Here is a 24,866-nt window from a genome sequence, read left to right on the forward strand (position 1 = left end):
CAGATCTGTCGACGAGGCATGGGTGCCCGTGCAGGTGCTATCCTGTCCTCGGTACCGTGCTACGGCTAGTCACCAGGTATTCCTATCATGTTTCCACCCTGTTGTGAGTGCATGGATACATGCCCTGCAGGGATGCCTGATCATATATTTCACTATTGAAATCAGCTTCATCCCCACCTCTCAGTCCTGCCAGTCATGTAAAGCTGGAACCACACAGATCAGGGCTGGAAGGGAGCTTAAGAGATCCTTCCCCCGGCTGCCTCGGCGCATCTCATGCCTGCAGATGTTTGTCTAACTGGTTCCTAAAAACAGGAATTCTCTCTAGTGAATTAATTCTTGTGTTAAACTATCATTACTATTGTAACGCTGCTTCTCCAAGTTTTCAGCCTAAATTGTTTTCCTTCACTTTAAATTCCAGCCTCCAGTGCTGACCAGGTAAGGATGGAGGGTTCCATGAATAACATGGAAACTGGTCCTGTAATTAATGATTATAATGCACTTAAGGAAGAAAAGCAAGATTGCACAGGTAACCTGTGATCCAACGTTTTCTAACTTTCAAGTATAAAACTTTGAAATCAAACTAACTTTTCTCTAGTACACAGTCATTGTGGGAATAACATATTTTGTGGATATTTTTAATGTTTGTTGCTTTTCCTCAGTATTTAACAATTTTTTCCTTTGAAATATTTTAAAAGCTAATACAAAAAGAGCTGGAAAAGATGAAGTGTTAGCCATGCTTATGTTGTCCTTGGGACCTTAAAAGTAGACTCTTTAAAAAACATGCTACCTTTTCTACTGATCTAGAGCAACCTGATCTAGTGGAAAGTATCCCTGCCCATGGCAGGGGGGTTGGAACTAGATGATCTTTAAGGTCCCTTCCAATCCAAACCATTCTGTGATTCTATATAAATCGATCTCCTAGTAGCAGCAGACACTTTATTTAAACGAATTTTCAAGATAAAAATTATTGCAAACTACTAAATACTATGTCCTCCTTTCACATGGAATGGCATAGTAGCACTTGATGGGAAAGAAAACCTTAATCCAAACTCATGTCTTCCTCTTTAGGATTCTTTGTGAAGACTCCAATACCACGAGGTGATGAATGACATTTAGCACTTGTCCGCATCAGTAGCTGTAGCTGTGGAGCAGCAGACTGCTTTTTATCATTTTGACTACAGATGGAGGACATCCAGATTTCTCTTCACTATTAACTCAGAATATATAGTCCTAACCAATAGCGTGGGCTATAACTTTCCCACCTGCTGAATTGGAACTAATTCCCCAGTCCAGAGCACTGAATTACTCGGCAAAAATGTGCAACTTTCAAATGATTCCTCTTTCCAAGGAGTGTTTTAACACCTGCCATGCATCAGGAATCATTCACATAATACATAAAAAATAAAATACAGGAAAAATATCCACAAGTTTCTGCAATGTGCCTTGGAGTAGGACGTTATAGATTTGTGAGACCTTTTTCAACACGGCATTAGGAATAGGTTGAATTTGGGGGGTGGATCTAAAATGTCTATATGTGACATCTGACAATAAGCAGGGTGAAAACAGGCTGGTCACAGAATTTCTAAGTGTATGTAAAAATAAGCCCTCATTCTGTCTTTTTCCATTTCTCTTTACACCAGGAAATTCAACTTGGGAGCGTGGACACTCTCTGACATTTGGAAATTTAGCCCCAAATGAGATTCCAGTCAGAAATGCAGCCCCATGAAAATAAGCAGATCCAATCAAATGCAAAAGGTGTGACCTAAAATATCAAAATAGGAAGTGTTGACATGAACTCCCTTAGAGAGAACACAGTAGGAATGGGTCATCAGACCACAGCTCGGTAAGGGTAACCGACAGCAAGGAAGAAAAGGCATTGGATCAGAGAAACAGAGTGAAGGTGGTGTAACAAGAGGAGATTAAATCTGGTCAAGTGTGGAAAAAACCCAGGGCCATTGCAACAAGGTTTCTGAAAGAGGGAATACAAATGAAAATTAAAAACACGATGAAACTTTTGATACACAGAAACATCTTAATGGCATTTGTATCTCAACAATTTCAGGAGACTCACTTTTAAGAAAGCATAAAGCATATGTCTGAGAAGTGCAAGCATTTGAAAACGCGAAAGGAAAATGGTAACTCTCTTTCTGCAATGTTGATCGGCTGGGCTGGGATTCCTGCGGGCCAACGTAGATGTGTAGCTTGTACACAGCTGGTCTGGAGCTAGTTTCTTGAGCAAAGAAGATAAGTTGGTACTTCTCAGATACTACTTATCTCATCCTAAGGTAGACATCTGAAAGAGGTCAGATGAATCACCCTGTAAAAATGTCAATTTATCTCCACTGGCTATACAGGGAGGTGTGGCAGAGCAGGTCAGCAAGTTGAACCCCACTTGAAGCGGTCATCGTTTTCATGCGAATGTTATGAAACACTGGCTGACTTTTCAAGAAATGCAAACAAATTTTCATGGGGACTCACCCTGAGGGTTATTGACCGAGGTGGTTTCTGAGGAGGGTCTTCGTGAAGCCTGTCCCCCAAAGATGCCAGAACACGCTTCCGGTGGCCAATCAAGCTAATTTTTAAGACCTGAAATAAGAACAAAAATACCTCGTTAAAAAGAACATGTTGTAATCATTAAATGAAGATCCATTCAGAGTGAAGCCATTTTCTCTTTAAACCTTTTAGTCCACTTTAGTGGACTTCTCTTTAAACCAGTTTAGTCCACTACACAGGCTAAGGAGACAGACAGCAGTGTGAGGCAAACAATCAGCTGAGAAAATGAGAGGGAAGATCAAACAAAGGAAAAACCCTGTAAAATGAAGGAAGAAACCAAAGGAGGTATAGATGTGGAAAACTGGAGGGGGGGGAAGGCTCAAAAATGAGTAAGGGGGAAAGGAAAATGAAACAGGCAGAGAAGGCAGCAGAGCGAGAGAAAAAAAAAGGGAAAGGGAGGGAGGGGGAGACTGGAGAAGGAAATGTAGAGGTGCAGGCAAACAGTGAGTGATGAGTTAAAGGGATTCACAGGATGGATGAGGAAGAGAGTGAGGAACAGCCAGCAAATGCTTAGGGAGGGCAAGAAGGGAGAAAAGGAACCGCACAATGAATAAATGTTATCACTTTTAGATCTATTCACCACGCCTTTCACGGGTAATTTCCAAATGACACGTACAGTTTGCGTTATCGTGTGGAATCATCCTTGTGTAAGAAACATAGGACAGAAAAACTCTGTCCTGGAGGTCTATTACTTTGATCAGATGCAATGAAAAAATCTCTGTTGCACATAAACGTGACCATCAGTGGACAGGTTCAAATACCTTGTGCTTGTCCAAACTCCAAGAACGCTGCCAAAAAGGTGTTCCAAACTTACTGCAACTACTCCCCACTTGCATCTGTGTCCCTGCCACATACAAAACCACCACTGCTCTCAGGAAAAAAAAAAAAAAAAAAAAAAAGAGGGTAGAAGCAGCAAGTTGGAAACTTAAGCATTAGTGGGAAAAAAAAAAATAATTTTTCGATGCTATGTTTTCATGGCTACAATGGCTTCAAAGTGTAAAGCAGCCCTAACTGCAGAAGCAAGACTCTGCTCTGCAAACAGCAGTGTCCTCGCGTAACTCTTCCAGACTGTATATATGGTTTCATACACCTGAGCTGCCTCCATGCCCTCTCAGAAGACAGTACTTCCCACTATATTTAGGACCACTGTGTGTCAACACCCTTCAGTCGAGACGAATTTCTCAACCTCAAAAAAGTAACAGTCCTCAAAAAACACTGAAAATGCAACCTCTTAAGTCAACAGCTACCTCAGTTTAAGCAGTACCACAAAGAGCTACCACTCATGAGAACAAACAAACAAAAGCCAAACCACAGCAACTCCTGTACAACATCTCTTAGATCCAGTATCTCAGAAGATGGTACAGCAACAGGCCATCACTATTCTGGCGGGTGAACTCCTGCTTATCCACGGGCACGTGAATTCATCCACACTCCCTCTTGTTGGATGTTTCTGTGTTTTCTGGTACTGTTGAACATCAAGAACATCTTGTTTGCCCGCACCTACAAAGCGATGGGCTAGGACATGAAACAGATCAAGGCCCTTCTCCGAGAGGCAGCTTACAGGGTTGTTGCAGACCCTGCAGCTCAACAGTGGACCCAAGCTGCAGAGTCCCACAAGCCTGCTATGTGCTCTCCTGTTAGTCTAAATCTGGAGAAGCACAAGTGAAGCTGAGATAGCACAGCACACACAAAAATGCTGGAGGCGCGCAGGAGTCGTAGTTATGTATTCGGTGTACATTGAATGTTAAACAGAAGGGTGCACAGTTTATGAACTACAGCTGCTTTAAGCATTGCTCAGGTAATGCATTTCAGTGAACTTGCTTCTTTCATAATGCTCCCCCATCGTCAGTAGCATCCATCCAGAGATTTTTAAGCCAAGCTACAGTTCTTGGGTTGTTTCGAGGTCCTCAGCACCCTGACTGCTTTATTAGCTATATCAGACCACACAAAGCAATTCTCTTTGACTTCACAGAGCTGTTGAACAACAGGAGAGGAAAGCACATAAGTCTTGAGGGACTTCGCACGAGAGATCAGCGGATGGGTCTAAATGGTTTTATTACTTCAAAAGCTGCGCTCAGTTTGAAAGCAATACAGGTCTGTAAACACCATAAGCCCTGCTAAGCTTATTCCACATTTCGTTTTTCCATTAAAATGGTGGTCACCCCAAATCTGAAGCAGTAGTGATTTAAAGATGCGACCCTACAGAAACATATGGTCATCAGCCAACAGGCAGCTGTAGCCCGGTCTCACCTGGACCACATACTCCTTTAACTGAAGGCAGCTGTGTTCTTCTGGAAACGGACTCACCGGTCATTTTCTTACTTGGAAAACCTGTTACTCAACTTACAAATATAAAATACTCTTTTCTGGAACACTTGTATATTTGAGTTATGAGAGTTTAACAAACACCCTGAAACTCTGAAAACTTGTGTGATGGATTATTCTTGATGGTATTTATAAAAAATGTCAAATGTCACAAACATAGGTCAAAGGTGTGCAATGGTAAAGTTGCCTAAAGCAGTATCTTAGAAATACCTTAATGTTGTATACCAAATAATCGCTAAAAGTCTTGCACTTACTTAGCCCAGCAGTTAGCTCCCAATGAGTATTTTCTATATATCAGATATCAGTGAACATAGTAACACTGACATTCAATACAATGCACCTAAGTGCTATGCAGGGAAGCATTTTGTCAAATGGATTGTAGCCACACACGACAATGAAATGAGCTTTGCAGTGTGGCTGCAGAAATCAGCTACAGCATGTCATGAAACCATTACGAGTAGCTTAAGGCCCTCCACAGCCTGTTATTTTGTTACTGGGACAAAAAAACCCCCCAACAAATCATGTACATGACATGTCTCTTTCCACACCAACAGTAAAAAACTTGAGACAAAAATAATGCAACTCCTTCTCATGTATCTGCTTATATTTGATGCTGTGATAAAATTAAAGGAGAATGGGGCATGTCATTTGTCCAAAGAAATGATACATGCACACAAATTTAATCCTATTTTTGCCTCCATATTCTCCAATGATTAACATACAAAATGAAATTCCACTAGGAAAGGTAAGAAATGCACAAATGTAACCAATGTAACCCTTTGCATTTAGATTTCTGGCTTAATTGACAGATGTTTTACAGAACAAACATGTGTAGCCCAGTATCTCCCTGATGACTGTCTATGTGCAGATGCTGGAATTAACAAGTTATTCCATCTAAAACTGAGCAATTCTGCAACATCCTTCTGCCTCATCCTTTCTTCTGACTGAATAATACGATTCAGTACTGTATTTTTATAATTATTCTACTTCAAAAAAAAAAAAAAAAGAGAATCTATAAAGATTACTGAAATTCAAGACATCAATACCTTTTCTTTTGGAATAACCTGGAAAGTTACCGAATGGACTAAAATTAGTACCATAATAGCGCAAGCGGTCTGGACCTAAACACGCAGTAGCAATCAGACACTAGGAACCAGCTACAAAGTGGAAAACCAGAGAGTGATGAGAATAGTACTAGCGATTCTCTGGTAGCAGCATCAGACACTTCAGAATTTCAGAAGAAAAAATGGTAAATACAAGCCAACAAGGTGTGATCTTCCTATTTCTGCAAGCAAACGGCCCAAAACACTAGCTAAATTCAATTTTATTAGCCATTTTACCACTGGTCATATTGGAATAAGCTCCAGGCTATCTGGACTTCTAGAAGGATACATCAATTATTACCACTTTCCTGCCACAATGCCGCCCCACAGGGCTAATGCTAAAACATGGCAGTCCCCAGAACACGAAGGAAGCGAGCCCAGTCCAATGAGTACAGCTCACCTGATCATCATGACTAGTTTAACTGAAAATTGGAAAAAGGATTAAATACACTTGCCATGTAAATTCCCAGCATGGGTAATTGTTCAGAATTTTAAAATCCTATCCACACAACTGCTGTCAGTGATTAATAGTTGAAACAACAACAACAAAATCAAAAAGGCAAAAAAAACCTGTACCCCACATACTGACCAAGATCGCATGGTATAATAATTGGCGTATTTTCAAACATGAATATGCCCGAGTCAGCTGCGATATTGCATGCCCGGTGGCTTACCAATACCAGACACAGCCAAATCCAGTCCAAGCCGTATTAAACTGTTTGTTGCAACTGACTCCAAGGGGCAAAAGGATTCTTGCTTATGAACTGGCAGGCCTCATCGAGAGGGCTTTAAACTAGATGTGAAGGGGGGAGAAGGGGATAAAACTAGGCTCACTAGAGTTGAGCCTGGGGGTGGCATGCCAGAGTTGAAATCGATAGCCCAGCTCAGGTGCATCTACACCAATGCACGCAGCATGGGCACCAAACAGGAGGAGCTGGAAGCCATTGTGCAGCGCGACAGCTATGACGTAGTTGCCATCGCAGAAACATGGTGGGATGCTTCTCATGACTGGAGTGCTGCAATGGATGGCTATGAGCTCTTCCGAAGGGATAGGCAAGGAAGGAGAGGTGGTGGGGTGTCTCTGTATGTTAGGGAGTGTTTTGATTGCATAGAAATCAATGATTGTGAAGACCAAGTCGAGTGCTTATGGGTAAGGATGAGGGGCAAGGCCAATGAGGCAGATATCCTGCTGGGAGTCTGTTACAGACCACCCAGCCAGGACGAAGAGACAGATGAGACATTCTATAATCGACTGGCAGAAGTCTCGCATTCGCTGGCCCTTGTTCTTGTGGGGGACTTCAACCTACCGGACATCTGCTGGAAGTATAACACGGCAGAAAGGAAACAATCTGGGAGGTTCCTGGAGTGTGTGGAAGGTAACATCCTGACACAGCTGGTGACTGAGCCCACCAGGGGAGGTGCCTTGCTGGACCTGCTGTTTACAAAGAAGGACTGGTGGGAGATGTGGTGGTCGGAAGCCATCTTGGGCTTAGCAACCATGACATGATAGAATTCTCAGTTGTGAGCGAAGTAAGGAGAGGGGTCAGCAAAACTGCTACCATGGACTTCCGGAGGGCAGACTTTGGCCTGTTCAGGTCATTGGTTGAGAGAGCCCCTTGGGAGACAGTCCTGAAGGACAAAGGGATCCAGGAAGGCTGGACAGTCTTCAAGAAGGAAATCTTAAAGGCGCAGGAGCAGACGGTCCCCATGTGCCGTAAGAAGAGCTGGCGGGGAAGGCGACCGGCCTGTCTGAACAGGGAGATTTTGCTGGGACTCAGGGAAAAGAGGAGAGTTTATCACCTCTGGAAGAAGGGGCAGGCAACTCACGAAGAGTACAAGGATCTCATTAGGTCAAGCAGGGACAAAATTAGAAAGGCAAAAGCCCAGCTAGAGCTCAGTCTGGCCACAGTTGTAAAGGATAATAAAAAATGCTTCTAGAAATATATTAACAACAAAAAGAGAGGCAAGGAGAATCTCTATCCCTTACTGGATATGGCGGGGAACATTGTCTCCAAGGTCGAGGACAAGGCTGAGGTACTTAATGCCTTCTTTGCCTCAGTCTTTAATAGCCAGTCCAGGTATCCACAGGGTATTCAGCCCCCTGAACTAGAAGATGGGGATGGAGAGCACAATAACCCGCCCATAATCCAGGAGGAAGCAGTTAAGGACATGTTAAACCACCTGGACACCCACAAGTCTATGGGGCCTGATGGGATCCACCCGAGAGTACTGAGACAGCTGCCCGAGGAGCTTGCCAAGCCACTCTCCATCATTTATCAGCAGTCCTGGTTAATAGGGGAGGTCCCAGAAGACTGGAGGCTTGCCAATGGGACGCCTGTCTACAAGAAAGGCCGGAAAGAGGATCCTGGGAACTACAGGTCTGTCAGCCTGACCTCGGTACCAGGGAACATCATGGTGCGGTTCATCTTGAGAGTCCTTACAGGGCATGTGCAGGACAACCAAGGGATCAGGCCCAGACAGCATGGGTTCATGAAAGGCAGGTCCTGCTTGGTCAATCTGATTTCCTTCTATGACCAGGTGACCCGCCTAGTGGATGAGGGAAAGACTGTGGACGTTGTCTACCTGGACTTTAGTAAAGCCTTTGACAGCATCTCCCAGACCATTCTCCTGGAGAAACTGCCCGCTTGTGGCTTGGACAGGTTTAGTCTTCGCTGGGTACAGAACTGGCTGGACGGCCGAGCCCAGAGAGTTGTGGTGAACGGCGTTAAATCCAGCTGATTGGACACAAGTGGTGTTCCCCAGGGCTCGGTTCTGGGGCCAGTCTTGTTCAGTATCTTTATAGATGATCTGGATGAGGGAATCGAGTGCTCTCTCAGTAAGTTTGCAGGTGACACCAAGCTGGGTGGAAGTGTTGATCTGCTGGAGGGTAGGAGGGCTCTGCAGAGGGATCTGGACAGGCTGGATCGATGGGCAGAGGTCAACTGTATGAGGTTTAATAAGGCCAAGTGCACGGTCCTGCAGTTCAGCCACAACAACCCCATGCAACGCTGCAGGCTCGGGGAGGAGTGGCTGGAGAGCTGCGTGGTGGAAAAGGACCTGGGGGTGCTGGTTGACAGCCAGCTGAGTATGAGCCAGCAGTGTGCCCAGGTGGCCAAGAAGGCCAACAGCATCCTGGCCTGTATCAGAAATAGTGTGGCCAGCAGGAGTAGGGAAGTGATCGTGCCCCTGTACTCGGCACTGGTGAGGCCACACCTTGAATCCTGTGTTCAGTTTTGGGCCCCTCACTACAAGAAGGATGCTGAGGTGCTGGAGCGTGTCCAGAGAAGGGCAACGAAGCTGGTGAGGGGTCTGGAGCACAAGTCTTATGAGGAGCGTCTGAGGGAACTGGGCTTGTTTACTCTGGAGAAGAGGCGGCTGAGGGGAGACCTCAACAACTCTACAACTACCTGAAAGGGGGTTGTGGCAACGAGGGTGTTGGTCTCTTCTCCCAACTAAGTAGTGATAGGACGAGAGGAAATGGCCTCAAGTTGCGCCAGGGGAGGTTTAGATTGGATATCAGGAAAAATTTCTTCACCGAGAGGGTGGTCAAGCATTGGAATAGGCTGCCCAGGGAGGTGGTAGAGTCGCCATCTCTGTAAGTGTTCAAAAAACATGTGGATGTGGCGCTTCAGGACATGGTTTAGGGGACACGGTGGCACTGGATTAATGGTTGGACTTCATGGTCTTGAAGGTCCTTTCCAACCTTAGTGATTCTGTGATACTGTGATTTTTAACAGTGCAGGGATTTTCCTGTAGAGCCCTGACCGCCCAGCAAAGCGCAGGGCGCTCCACAGCGCCCTGCTGCAACTCTGATGGACGCATGGCGCCTCCGCCTTCCACCGCTGCAGCGGAAGCCATCGCTTGCTCTGCCTACGAAGGGACCTGTAAGAGACTTACGATTTCGTGTCATAACAATATGATGATTGTGTGTCATAACGATAGGAAATACATGCCATTATCCCCCTGAATTCACTACCCAAATGGAAACAGACGTCAGTTGTCTTGGTGACAGAATTTCACACAGAGAGATGGCTGCCTAGTAAGTCCCGTTTCTATACATTACCACGAGGAACTGATGTTTGTTTAGTCCCATCCCCTCAAGTATATAATTCAGATGCAGATCTTCAGCTTAATGGCACTGAGTAGCCGAAGGCCAAGGGTCTTCTCCAAGTAAACGTAATTTTGAATCCTGGGTTGTTACGCTCCTCTGGTCTGCATGCCAGAGCGGTGGCATTCCAGCGCTGCTCAGTCGCTGCCATCCCGGGTCAGGTTCGGGCGGGTGAGGATTCATTATTTTTTGCCAGAAGTTCTCAGGACAGCCTTTGGTATTACCGAGGCTGCTGCAATCTTTGTCCTGACTTTGCCAGACAAGCCGCTTTTGCCATTAAACTGTTTTCCAAATTCTCGTTAGTTTAAGAATTGGCTGTCTGAAAACATCAGGTGCTAGTACTTCTGGTTCCACTAAAGATGAAAAAAAGTAATTGCAATTTTGTGCTTGTAATTGATAACCCTTAAAAAATACTAATTTCATTTTTCATTTAAAAAAAACCAAAAAACCAGGAAAATATAATGAAACAAGACCTGGCCAGTCTTGAAACCTGACCACTTTACCTCCTGTCTCAGGCTATGTGCTGAACCATTTTAAAAAATCATTCTTTTTAATAAAAAAGAAGCTAAATCCAGAGCCTTTAAATAAAAATAATCACAGTTTAATGATTTTGCAAGCCTCAGATATAATGACATATATTACATATGTGCATTTTTATTACATGAGGCTCAAAAACCCATAAATCAGAAATCCTAAAAGTCTATTATACAGACTAACACAAAGATTATTACAACAATAATTACCTATTCTAAGAGAAAAGGCTGAAAATATTAGTTATGCGAAAAATAGCAAGTGCTAAGCAGGTCTGTATATAAAGTGAAAACATTCCTTCTGTTTTCACAGGCAGTAAGTGGAAAAAATATTGGGACAGTTTGAAAGGTGGAATACATTCCCAAACTGAGTCCTAGAAGACAGACTTCGACTGCTCCCTCCACTGGTGACTTGCATTTCCACCTGTGCGTTGAGCTAAGGACAGGTCCAGTCACTGGTTCAGATCAGATTCGGAAAATGAGTGGTCACAGAGACCAGGAGTACCATTCCCAGCCAACCACACCACTCTGAGGTCTTCAGTGCTAATCATACAGCACTACGAGAGCGCAACTGCCATACCAATATGTTATCCCACAATATTTTGCAGGATTACTTACATAGCAGATAAATTATAATTAAAGTTACTGGTACTACAACACATTTCGTAATGAGCTAATCATTTATTTATCTATTTTTAATATGCAATTATAAGCAAAGCACATTAATCTGTACACAAGCATAAAATATAGCTAGTGTAATGAGAAATAGGAGATAAAATACAAATCTCCATAGGAAATTTTTACAGCTCTAAAATTGATCCTTTTTCTGATCTGGATTCAATTTCATCATGGACTTAATTCCCAGCAAAAGGAAAAAAAAAAAATTCAAGTCTTTTTAAAGAATGGGACATTTGTCTAATAAATAAATAGTTTTTTTTTTTAAAGCCTTCTAATAACATACAGTAATGAATGTTTTCATAGTATCAGAAGAAGCAAACAGCCATTTGCTGCTTGGATTAATAATGGAGAGTACTCTAGCTCACTGTTAGAACCAAGGCAGTCATTAAAAGGTAAGCTCTGTAATCTGAGAATAATATCAGTTAATTATACAGATATTAATATATTGGAATTGAAAATTAATTGTTTATTTCTATATCATGCAATTATATAGTCTGATAAAAATTACAGTAAAAATAATGAAATACCTAAGATGGTGGTAAATATCTCCTCCCAAGACTAGAATTTAATGGAGGTCCTTCTATGCTTTTTTTTTTTTTTTAAATTATCAACATCTTTTAGATAGACAATGACTGCAGAAAGAGTGTCTTCAACATACAGAAAGAAAAGCCAAATATTGAACAGGAGAACCTGGACCAAGGATCAGAACAAATGTTGTTAAGAGATGTTATTCAGAGCACATTCAGTTTCCCACTATATTCGCAAGTTAACAGCTGCATGCACGAAGACCTAATTATTACCACATTAAAATTTTTTCAGTTTAATAAAATTATTTTTCTGTGTTGTAAAACGTTCACATTAGAAGCCAAGGGCTCCACCCTTGAATATCTAGTTCAAGCCCAATCTACGCTCAGAGGCTACCCATGGCTTGCACGTGGGCTGTGCTATGGAGCGGTTCGCACAGAACAGCGCACGCAGCAATCCGACATACACGTATCCCCTAAAGCATTAAATATCCCAGAGTTACAAATCTGATCCTGCGTTACCGTTCTACTGCTAGCATTAATATTTATCCACTTTTTTTAAGGGAAGAGCTGTAAAAGTATCGTAGAGACAAAAATGCTGAAAGTGTCTGTAGCCTTTGGTACTAGCGAGCGCCATTGCCAGCAACGCCAATACTCTACTAGTATGAACCGATAGCATGACGCTACGGACGCAACCCATGTCCACTCACTGCCAAATTACAGCTGAGTTGTCCTGTGAGTCTCGTGAACACCGCACGGAAATGCTTCCTTGGATGAAAGAAGAACTGCAGAAGAAAATACCAGGGTTCGGGGTCTGGCAGGAGGGGTGCTGGGCTGCGGGGCGGGAGCAGCTGTGGCAGAGCAACCTCTCAGGGACCTCACCCCAGGGATCCCCCCAGCCTTAAAAACAGACCTTTAAAAAAGGAGCAGTTCTGTGTACAGCCAGCTCCTCATCTGCTTCCTCACTTGACCACAGAAAAGCTAGCACTGGCACGAGTAGGTGGGCAGGAAAGCATGACCAAGGACGGGGGAAAGAGGAAGGGGTGGAAATCTCATTTTCGGCAGCTGCCTGTGCTTACAGTGGCGCAAGCCAAACACTAGATGCACCCACACAGTGAAATTGTAGCTTCTTTCACACTGGACCACCCAAAGGAAAAGGGCAGCTAGCATAAAAAAAAAAATCTGTAAAGAACCCTAAAGCCAACGTTTTAACAGAAACCACGGTCTACGAGTCTATGCTTTTTAGTATTCAGCAGTTACTAAATTTAGTCTGTCTGTTAGGTTTAGTTTGTCTGTTAGGTGTCTGCCATTTCATCCCCGAGGACTGGAACTAACCTGTCCGAGACAGGGTAGCCATTTAATGAAAAATGTTGTTCTTGTAACTGTTTCTGTCTTAGCAGTGATCAGTGTGGATTCACCGGACCGCAGGGTGGCTACGTGGCCTCGGCCACACTGCTTTCTCTGGCAGCATTTGGCACGCTGGATGAAGTAAAACGCATTTTGTGACGTGCTAGTATAGGTGCCGTTGACGCTATTTTGGATACCATGTGTTATGCTGTCCAGAGATGTTACCTCTATCAAGATCTTAATTTCATTACTTTACAGGAAATACGCACCCGATATACACAATATGCACCTCATATACAACATGATGTAAAGAGGGACCTCAACTATTGCTCCATCTGCTCCGTAGCTACTGCCAGCTGACCAATTTTATCACTTTTCTTTCAGCAAGGACATTACCCAAAAGAATAAACTCTGAATGACCTGTAACCTCAATACAGGTTAAGGCATGACATACAACCTTAGCATAAAAATAACAAATTAAAAAAATCCTCCAGCAACTTATTTTCCCAGTTGTCTTAAACTATCCTGGTTTTCAATCTTTGCATAAACTCATTAAAACAATTACTACAGGTTCTAGAAGAAAATCATGGCTTGAAATAAACTGTACCAGCTCCCCTCCCCAGGTTTCACCCCAACCTCCACCTTCACCAGTCTCATCCTTTAACACCAAATATAAGCTACGTATGTAAAAGCTACCAATTCATCTCAACTCCAGCTACAGTAGGTTACTGTTTTCAGGTAGTCTAGTTGATTAGCATAATTAAAATAAATTAAGAGCAATTTTGTCTAACCTACGTTCAGTCTGGATTGTGATATCTCCTGCCAGACTTTGAACCACAAATCTTGCCCATTTTCCAACTACATGATACGGCTTTAAAAAAAGCCGTTAGTTCTCCCTTATATTCTTGCTTCACCTATATCCTTTATGCTACCACAACTGTAGCCACGCTACTACTATCTTAAAAAAAGGCAATGGCCACCATGGCAGAGCAGAATCATACATCACAGGCAGAGCTGGCATCATGCTGTACTTTGACTCTTAATCTGTGAGGAGGAAGCACCGTAGGTGGCAGGGAACAGGCTCTATGAGCACAGCAGGATGGCTGGATTAGCTCTGCCAGGGGCAGCAAGGGGACAGCAAAGGCATTTCTCAAAATATCTTTTTCTTTCATGCCTTGAGCAGGAAGGAACACCGTCAAAAAGTGAGGTTACAAAAGGATACAAATAAAGTGGCAAAAATATTCATCCGTCAACAGCTCAAGTTAAGTTCTTCCCTCGTGGCTCTGAGCAACACAACAAATTCCAACAGAAAAGATTATTGTCTGCATGATTTGAGATAAATTGAAATCGCAAGGCCGTTCAGATCATACACCTTCATATGCAGATTCCTTCATTAAACATTCAACATTAGTCTGGCTTAAGGAAGAAACATTTTTGTACGTAACGAAATAAGAACAAAGCAAGTGGGCAAGCTGTACTGAAGAGCTCTCCGAACAGGAGGCTGATTTTGTACTACAGTTAAAAAAAAGGTAAACTGCACTTCACATTAACTGTGAAAACCACCAAAGTTTTGGTCATCTCAAACTTGTCCTTAAAGTTATTTTATAAATTAAAAAGAATATAGATCTGTGTATCTTTTTGGATTACACAGTTTGGGCAGATACATTATTAATGAAGTGTTCTGTCAAAACCCACCCGTGAATGGGTTATCATGGGAAAGGCTTTCTTGCTATAAATTCTATTTGAATTTTCTCAGTAAGAAGGGCTGCAGAGGACTCCTTGTACAGGGTAGCGTAGCATGTTTTCTTCACCTCTGTTCTTTCTCTCTTTTTTCTTCAGCCTTATCAGAAGTTCCTGAAAAAGGAAAGTTCTCTTCAAAGGGAATGTCAAAAAGACGATAAACCTAATCTCCATGGCTCAGCCTTTGCTCTTCTTGTTCTTTACCTTAGGCCCATCCAACCCATGCAATAAAGTCGAACGAAGAAGGGAAGACAGTGCCAAGGAGTTCATTCCCCACTTTAGCAGTCCTTATTTTACAGAGTGTGTTACATGAGCGGATTTTTGGACCTGCATGAAACCAAAATGACTTAGCAGACCCATGGATGCAGCCAACTGCAGGACAGCAGCCCCACACTGCAAGAAGTCAGAGGTCCCGAGTCACATCTATAATTATTACCGAATCACTCTCAACGCTGCCAACAATCTCCCCAATGTCTAGCCATGCCTTTTTATAGTTCTAAATATTGTAATTTAGCAAATATCCTTAATGCAATGATTAACTGTTCTGATTCTTGAATTATGTTTTCGTTAATATTTAACCTAAATCGTCTCTTCTTTAGCTCTTGTTCTGTTCTCACTGATTTATGAAAATAATTCATCATTATCTCCTTTATAACATCCACTTACATGTTAGCAGAAAGTTACGTTTGCCCTCAATCTTGTTCCCCCTAGAAGGAACATGCTCATTACACAAGGTATTTGGTTACAAGTTGAGATACAGTCATGATTTCTAACGTACAACATGAGCAAAAAAAATCCAACAATCCCTCTTCCCCTCATCTAAAGAGCTATATAAACACATAAAATTTTTACTTTAAAAATAAATAATATAAAACAGAAGAAAGAACAGTATTCCTTTCTTTTGCAAGTCATTACAATGTACATACAAGTCTGCAAAACTCTTCTACCAAGAATAACTCTCACTCATAAATTTGGTTTAACTGGACAGAAAGAAGAAAGAATCCAGCATATAAGCACATTATCCCAGCTGAAACATAAAGGGAACCGCACCAGGGGACAAAACAAGTTTTTATACACACTCCCCTTGATAGTATGCACAACATTCATCTATCACTGTTCTTCTTCTGTGTTATGCTGTTGACTGGTGTTCAACCAAATATCCAGTAGCTCTACTCCTGCCCAACCTATTCCCCCAGTACTGCTGTTCAGTAATATACTCAGAGCTCATTACATTCTCTCATGTGAGCTGTACTTCCAAAACAAACTGCTTTCACACTTCTTCAATTAAATCTTACATACCTGATTCAGCCCTTTTATGTGGTATGAAGATCACGCTCTATTTTAATCCTATTTTACAAATGTTACTACAACATGAAATAATCACCCTTCAGATCAGAAATAATGCCATGAAAATCCACATTTGTTTGGGACGACAGGTTTGCAGACCTTTAATTCTGCTAGAGCTTGAAATGTTAAAGCAGAAAAGAGATTAGTTTATATGTATACTTGTATCTATTAATTTATAGTATTAGGTATAATAGCCAGCAATATTATTGTGAAGCCAAGTAAGTTTCTACATCATCTGGTCACAAACATGCACTACAGTACAGGTCACAATAACTCACTATAACACAAGAAATCCTATCATGAACATTTTACACCAAATCACCACATGAACTATGATTAATAATGAAACAGAAGAGTAGATATATATGAATAATAAGCAAAGAGAAAAAACCCTCTTATTATGAACAATTAGAGGATAATGTAACTTACATATTTGCTATGTTCTAATATGTTCCAATATGTTCTAATATCCACTTGGGATACCTTCACATGACTTAAGACTCAAAATGTATTTCTGAGTTGTACTAAAGAATTAACTAACATTTTCGGTTTTTCAAATGAATAAGTAAGCCTAAATTTAGTCACTGTTAATTAAGTATAGTTTTAGAAACTCTACCATTCAGGTACACCTCTCATATATGCAGGATTTTTTAATTCTTCCTGTATTTGTGCTCCAAATATGGATCCAGAAAAACGTATGGCTTTTCTCATTTTAAGAACCCTGACATTTAAACTTACTTGTTTCTGCTGTAATATGAACCTTTGAATCATACAATATTTTCCATTCATGACTTGTGTTCATATTTTCTTACCAAACAGATTTCTCACAGACACTCAACATTGTAAGTAAACCAAATTTCTGGACAGAATTGAAAGTGAACGACTGTGTTACTTTAGTAGTAGGAATGAAAAACACTTAATGAGAAGGTTAAAATACACTTTTGAAATGTTATGTTTCTGTATCACATACAACAGACTTACTCAGCTGTGGGCAATTTCTTAACTTTCAGGAAACCATTCTGTGTTTCACCCTAATTTGGTCTGAGAGAGGTACAGCTGATCTTTTCTGAATTAATACCTACCACAAGGAATTTACCAAGTGCTGATGTTCCCACCAAACCCCCAGGACCCGGGTGCCCTCCCTGGCCGCAAGCCTGGAGGACAGAACCAACGTGAGCATGGTGCAGCCAGGTTCTCCCGTGGAAGTGCATCACGGACGGACCGGGAGAAATTCTCCAGATTCTTCATGCTGCGCTTGAAGATTTAGAACATTATGTAAAGTTAACAAAACTTTTTAAAAGAAAACGCTAGAGGCACTGGCACTTCAGAGATGCCCAGGACCTAAAAATACATAATTTGGTTTGGAAAACTGAGCAGAGCACGGTGCGCCCATTAGCACCTTGAAATTTCAGAATTTGTCCCCAGAAAAGAGCTCTCTGCTGGCAGAGCCCGCTGGGGATTGACTCAGCAGCCCCAGTTCAAAAGTGGCACACTGGGCAGTGGCTGGGTGAGGAGCCTGAAGCACAGCGGGATGCTCAAACGCGTGCGGTCCCCCGCCACCACCCCCGCGTGCCCTTCCCGCCCGGAGCTGCTTCGCAGCCGTCCCGCAGCCCGACTGCGGCAAACCAGCGCTGCTCGGGGTCACGCCGAGCGCAGCGCTGCATGCTTCGTCGCCGGGGCGCGCAGGCAGCAGCGAACATCTTCCGAGAGCGCTACGACCATACGATATTGCAATCTACGTTTGTGCTACGTACCGCTGTGAACCCAGACCTGGCAGAGGCCAGGGACTGCTCTGCCTCAGTGGCCAGGGAGCAACGGGGAAGGCAAATACATGATAAAACGCCGGGTGCAAATCAGAAACAGAAAAACGGCGAGAGATGGCATGAGCTACAACCAAGTCCTACCTGTACAAGTAATTATATCTGTTGAGAACTTAAAATGCAAATGTTAAATTTTATTAATCCACTTCTTAACTGCAGATACAGCCAACGCAAGCTCCTGAAATAATAAGGTAAAATGGGAATTTGGAACCTATGAGAGAGAAAATGAGTGCCAGCAATTTCAAGTGGATGAATAACACAGGAGAAGAACAGGACGACCAGAAAATGGGTCATTATAGTAATCAGATGAGAAACAGCTAACACTCTGAAACTTACATTTTACAATAAAATTAAAAGGTGACTATTTGAAGGATACCAGTAAGTGACATCTACAAGGCATCTGTGATAAACCAAAGTACATTATTTTATTTGTCTGTTCTGGCTTTTCAGATAGCTTCTCTATTTTCTTCTTTGCAAATTCAACTTCCTTCTCTCTCATCTGTCAACCTTCTCCCTCTCTCTCTTCACATCTTATTTGCAGCTCGACAGACCCGAAATTCCTTTTCCCCTTGCAGCTTTGCTCCAGATCCCTTTATTTCTTTACCACCTCTCACCCAGCTCAGCAATTTAATCTGCATTTGCAACCATATTCCCGCCTTGTCTGGCTGGCCACTACAGAGGTGTCAGGGAGAGATGACAACAAAAGAATGAGCAAAAACTGCTGACCAACGAGTACAGTAAGAAGCCCGGAAAGAAATGGAAAGGAAGCTGTTGGATTAATAATAAAATCAGATTTAACACCATCTGCTCTCCTCCATAAGCAGTGAAATAACCATGTAATAAACAATTTTAATGTGTGTTTAATGTCTATAATGTATGTATTTATGGGGAAAACCACCCAAGCTTGCAGAAAGACACCACCTCATTCTTCAGCAATCTCTGTCCTTATTTTGCACCTCTAGAATACCACTGAAATGAAGAGAACAAACACCCACACACGCTTCTATTCTTTCATAGTCTGTACAGTAAGTCTTCTGCACAAGCGGTGCTGCTAGGTGCCCTGCAACCAGCTCCCCTCAGCAGCCGTGACCTAGGATGACTTCATATACTATCAGGCATAGTACAATTGTTTAATTCTTCGTTGAGATAAAACATACAGAGAAAACAGTGTTTTACCAATAGGAAGAATTTTGCAGACAGTTATTCAATAAGGTTTTAAAGAAAGAACTGATTTTTGTGAACAAGGGCCCATGCTATGGATTTTTTTTAAATTGTGCATCTAATTTTTAGCTATTTAAAATCTTGTGGAATCTTTTCCCTAGGAGAAGAACATCTTCTTGCTGTCAAAACCAACAATTATTACAGTGACATGATGCGAGAAATACTTAGAAAATATAAAAATTCACTTCTGTATGTTACCATTGTGTTATTTTGCTAATAAATTTTGTAAGCCCCCTGGAATTGGCATATATGTTAAAATCATCTAGGGTCAGCTTTAGCAATGTACAAGCTTCAGTGGTTCAGAATTTTATATTTTTAAGAAAACGTGGCATGTGTTTGTATCAGCAAGTTTCATCCGTCATTATCCATCTTCCTCCTACACCTTTCTAGTATAAAAACCCCTTCTGCTTGCTGACAGAATACTAATTTGGCTTCATTTAAATGCTAAAGCAGCATAGTCCAGCTATCTCATTTAAAATGTGTGTAAAGCTGTGAAACAATTGACAAGCACAATGAAGAGTGTCTACCGTAAGATCCACATGGAATTATTTTTCAATAGACACTAAAAAGCCAAAAACCTACACTGCCCAGATTTTTTTCCACGCCCCTCTCTCAAAATCAGGGAAGGGAAAAGGGTATTATTTACCTGGCGGCTCACCACTTCATACCACCTGTTAAGATTGGGTGATGTATACCCAGAATATATATAAGGCCTCTATTTCTGCAAGGGCAGTCACTCATTCTTGTAACTACAACTACATTTCTATTCTGTGCGAGTAATACGAAAATGTGCATTAACAAAGCCTGCATCAAACATAAACCGAGGGCAAGTGGAATTTCCGTATATGAATAGTACAAACCCCCTAAATACAGAGCACTCTACGGACAAGGCCTGGGCTGGTATTCCCTCAGTCGTACCTTCCAGTGACTGGTGTTGACAGATCTCCCAAGCTACCCTCCTCGTAAAGCCGTACTTTTACGGCGTAAAACGGAGAGTACAACGAAACCTGGACGGCCATGATTCACTGAGCCGATGCCAAACGCTCGCTGCGCAAGTGTGGACGTGCCCCTGAAATACACACACCTTGATACAAAAACGCACGACGCGCGTTACCGTCTCCACGGACGCGCACGTGAACAGAAAGCAGGGAAGGAGAATGCGCAAGGGGCCCCGCGTACGACTGCAGAGCCACGGCGCGCCCGAGAAACCGTGACCAACAGGGCCTGTGTTTGATTAGCCTCAAGCTGCTCCACCTCAGAGCAAACCGGGAGCTGAGCCTCGGACCTCTGGGGCGCACAGCTGAAGAATCACTCGTTCAGATGAGCTCGGCGGCTCACACAGTCTGTTTCAAGTTCAAAACCAAGGCAGCTCAGCTTCCCTCCCCCCGAGCGAAAACGCAGACGCAAGCCGCTGTGCGGAAGTGGTCCTCACAATGGCAGAGAAGGTACACGGGCAAGTGATAGCAACGCCTGTTGAACCTCACAGCTGAGATTAAGATGAGAAGAAAGCAACTGCCTCTTCTCTTTAAAATCTCTAATTCCTGAAAGGTTAAAAAACCACAGCGATTTAACAGCAGAAGAGTCACTAGCAAAAACAATTTGTTTCAGGGGGTAAACATAACTTTTGTTGTTTAGATTGCAAGACAACGGTAGCTGTCGTTGGACGCCTCCGTATTTCTAGATACAAACATCTCATTTACAGTTCAGTATTTTAAAGAAACGAAAACATGGAAGACCTGATCATAGCTCTAAACCTGCTTTGTGCAACAAGACTCATGCAGGACTGAGTTAAGGAGCTGACCCATATGCTGAAAAATAGGATCTAAAATTAAATGGGAAAATGTACATCATTATTTTAACGTAGTTCAAAGTTGCACAGCTAAATCTCTGTGCAGCAAACTGAAAAGTTATCTATACACTGCAGATTATTATGCACTCAGTGAACACACAACATTTAAATAATTTTTGCTATGTTAGTGGTATTGAATTTTTCATGCATTTTAAAGTTGGATAAATGGTTAGGAAAATAATTCAATAGGTTAGACATTTCATTAACTTAAATATTAACAACAAAATCCTCCATGCAGAATAAAAATGCTTTTTTTTTTTCCCTTGCCTGTGGGCCTACGTACTTGTCCAGGGCAGCAGAACCCACTGAGAATCCTTCTCAGCTTGCCAGAAGCACCAGGGTGCTAGACATCTGGGGCTGCACAACCTATATTCCCTGTTGAAATTGTTCCTGTGTAGTTCGTAGCCGACACTTTGCCTTGTGTCTAGATTTACACGTATGTTGCCTTGTGCCCAAAGGAACCTTTGCTTTGCTTTAATTTTCCCATGTACGCTGAATATCGGCTTAGTACTATTTAATAACTTTAATCAAGCATACATGCACTAGAACTTTGATAGTTTCTACGGTATTTTCCACAAGTTTATAAATTACCTGCCTGCAGTGATCTAACACCAGTGAAAGAGGCTCTTTCAAATATCACTTGTCGTTAACAAGGATGAGATCTTGGTTTTCTTGATGTCAATGGCAAAATACCATTGACTTGCAATCAAGCCAGTGTCTCACTTGGACATGCTGTATTCCAATAAAATAGGGATTACACTGCATTGCAGAACTGAAAAGGATGAGTACAGTTAAAATGAAATGCTAGAATGAAAGCTGGCTGTGTAAAAATAGTATTTTCTTATTCAGCAGACCTACGCTACAAATATATTCAATCTCATAGCTGCTTATACTCACAGCTAGAAAAAACCCCTAAGATTACTTTTTATTTCCATTTCAGAGATGGCACATTTATCGTGAGAACAAGCAGACCGTGGTTATATTGTCTTTCATTCTTGTGATTTCATCATGAGTCTCACCAAAGTCTATCTTCCTCCCCAAACCACAAACTTTTGAATCTCAGCTTTCCTTAGGAAGACAAACGCACAAGTTCCACGACTGCATAGGAAAGCTTTGAATTATTATTGTATTGGTGGGGGAGGGGTGGCAAACACCCCCCCCCCCCGCCATCTTCATTTTCCTATGATATTTGAAGCCCTGAGGTTGACTAGCTTTTCATCATCTCTATAATCGCTAATTAAAGGACAACTGAACTTCTGAATTCTACACGCAGAACAGTCTACAGAAGCTGGAGCAGCCCTGCTGAAAATACTGCCTGCAGAATCTTTATTACCATGCAGAAGCGAGAAACACAGCCTTTCAGACATCAAATTAGACTTGCAGGCAACATGGACGCTGTAGGCAGGAGAAACCTTTTCTTTCCAAACTTGACAATTTTTACTTTGTGGTCCCTAAGACAAAATGAACACGACACTGTTACTTTCTTCAGCTTTTCACAGCACTGGGTTATGAAAGGTTCTAACTTTCACTTAAGTAAAAGGAATTTATAATATCTCAGGGATGCAAAGAAAAGCTTGAACGCAACCCAAGTGTGATCAAACTACTAAAACCAAAAACCACATGCAAAGACGAAGAAGAAAAGTTGTGCGGCGGTATTTCTCCCTGGCCGTGCTGCATAAAGGACACTGTTGTTAGCGCACATCCTCTCCTCCGAACCTGCTGATAGAGTGTGTAAAACTGAGGCAGATCTGAGACAAGCTGGGGACAACCTGCAGTTTTGACATGTCTCTCCTTCCTCTTGATCCTACAGCAACCACTCCCAGGCTGTTGGTGTCGGTGGTAAGCAAGAGCCACAGATCAGTTCATCCTAACCACAACGTTACTGATATACAAGTATAAGATGCAGATGATGGCAACTTTTACTAATAGCTGCTCTTTAACCTATATTGTCAACTCTCAACCCTTCCAGCCTGCTTTGTTAATACCTGTGTTTTACTACAGCGGAAGCCTGCAAGGAGCTAAAGTGGCCCGAGAAGAATGATGGCAATAGTGGAATGAAGGGAACTGGATGCATCCAATTTGGTAAGATTTGTCCTTGCATCTCAGGCATCCAGGACTTCTCTCACCCTATGGCAAAGTATGAGAGAAGACACAGCCCAGCAAGATTAAATGAAAAAAAAGTCTGTAAACTGAACATCAAATGAGTTTGCAACTGCAGAGAGCAGGGAACAAAGTACATGTGCTCAGACATGGCCTCCTGCTTCACTAGGTAAATACGAACAGGGTTGAGCAATGTGGTTTAAGAAGAAAATTATATGACACAGTATGTTTTATTTCACAGCATGCTAAAAAATGATTAAAGAAATGTGAAGAAGAGTAAAAGACTTGCTCTTTTAGCTTTACTTTCAACTACAGCATTATAACACAGAACCATTCTGATACGCTGCTGCATGCATCACTTCTATGCCTATTATCCAGCTGCTTAGAAAAATGAAATCCAAACCTACACATTTTATCTCAGAGCAGCAGCACAGGTTTTGTAGAGTGAGAGCTTATGAATGGTGAAAGAGGAATTTAGCACAGTGAAAACACAGTCCAAGCTCAGCGGTCTATTCTTTTCTCATTGCTTTTATATACTTCCAGTATTCAGGAAAATTATGTAGAAGCATTAAGAGTAGAATAGACTCCTGTGAAATGAGCTCACAAACAAAATTAAGAGAGGGAGAGCTGTGAATAACTGAATCCCCTGAGCCACGCTGGAGTGTCACAGGAGGATATACAACATGTGCTACTGTGCACCCTCTTTCCAGTCGACCTGTGTAATTTATGAACCTGACAGCAATGCCATACATACCCACAGGCTCTTCCTAACCTCCCTCCTGCCCATCAGCATACTTCCACAGAGAACTGCCACGGAGACTGACACAATGAAAATGCAGTGGTTTGGCTGCCTTTCAACCTTCTATATACCTTGGAGACAGAAGGATTACTTATTATTAGCAATTATGAAATTTAATCCACTATACTACATGGCATATGATCAAGCTTTATTGTACTCTAGTGAGTCTTACCATAGTATAAACATCAGATTATAAACCTATTTTCTAATGCATCGATTTTAATTTTATATAGTGTCAACTTTCCCTGTTGCAATGTGGTCACTTCATTCTGTACTGGTGATAGAGTGTAGCTCCTGAGTCATTGAACAATGTAAGTGTATGCTTCTATTGCTGCAGAGGAGGAAGAAAAAAAGAAAATTAACTTGATTTCTCATTCCTATTTTTTTTTTTAGCAAATGAAAACTCGAAGCACATGTGGATTAACTGATAAACTTAAGGTTGCAGATAAAACTTGGCATTCTAATAGGAATGAAAACCACATCTCCTAAACAGTAATGCCATGCTTTATTCACAAAATCTTCCTGGCCTCACTTGCTGTACCCACACAATCAGAATGGGTGAAACAGAGCCATAAAAAACATCCACCCTGTGTGCAGTCTGGCCAGGAACCGTTAAGAAGCGGTTCACAGTCTTCACTCTGCAAGCCTAAAATCAGATGTTCCACATTGTTTTCTTATACCGCTCTTCGTTCTCATTAACTAATGATGATATTTATGAAAATCACAACACTCTTTCTCACAGACCACTAGTTTAAGTGAAAAATGGTTATTATCATTACATAAGTGACTTTGCATTTACTGATCACAAATATAAAGGAAAAA

General features: G+C 42.0%; 1 protein-coding gene across 4 annotated transcripts in view; it reads right to left on the reverse strand.

Moving 5' to 3' along the window:
- The window catches only part of ANKS1B (ankyrin repeat and sterile alpha motif domain containing 1B), a gene marked incomplete at both ends in the record, with an annotated part of 473,260 nt that overhangs the window by 49,672 nt on the left and 398,722 nt on the right, over window positions 1-24,866 (reverse strand). For all 4 annotated transcript variants that reach the window (XM_082013919.1, XM_082013918.1, XM_082013917.1 and 1 more), the window contains one exon: window positions 2,479-2,586. In XM_082013919.1, coding sequence (XP_081870045.1) covers window positions 2,479-2,586 — 108 coding nt within the window. The remainder of the gene's footprint in view (window positions 1-2,478; window positions 2,587-24,866) is intronic.

The sequence above is a fragment of the Phaethon aethereus genome, assembly GCF_964289735.1.
Source record: "Phaethon aethereus genome assembly, chromosome: 1".
In the NCBI taxonomy this organism is placed as follows: Eukaryota; Metazoa; Chordata; class Aves; order Phaethontiformes; family Phaethontidae; genus Phaethon; species Phaethon aethereus.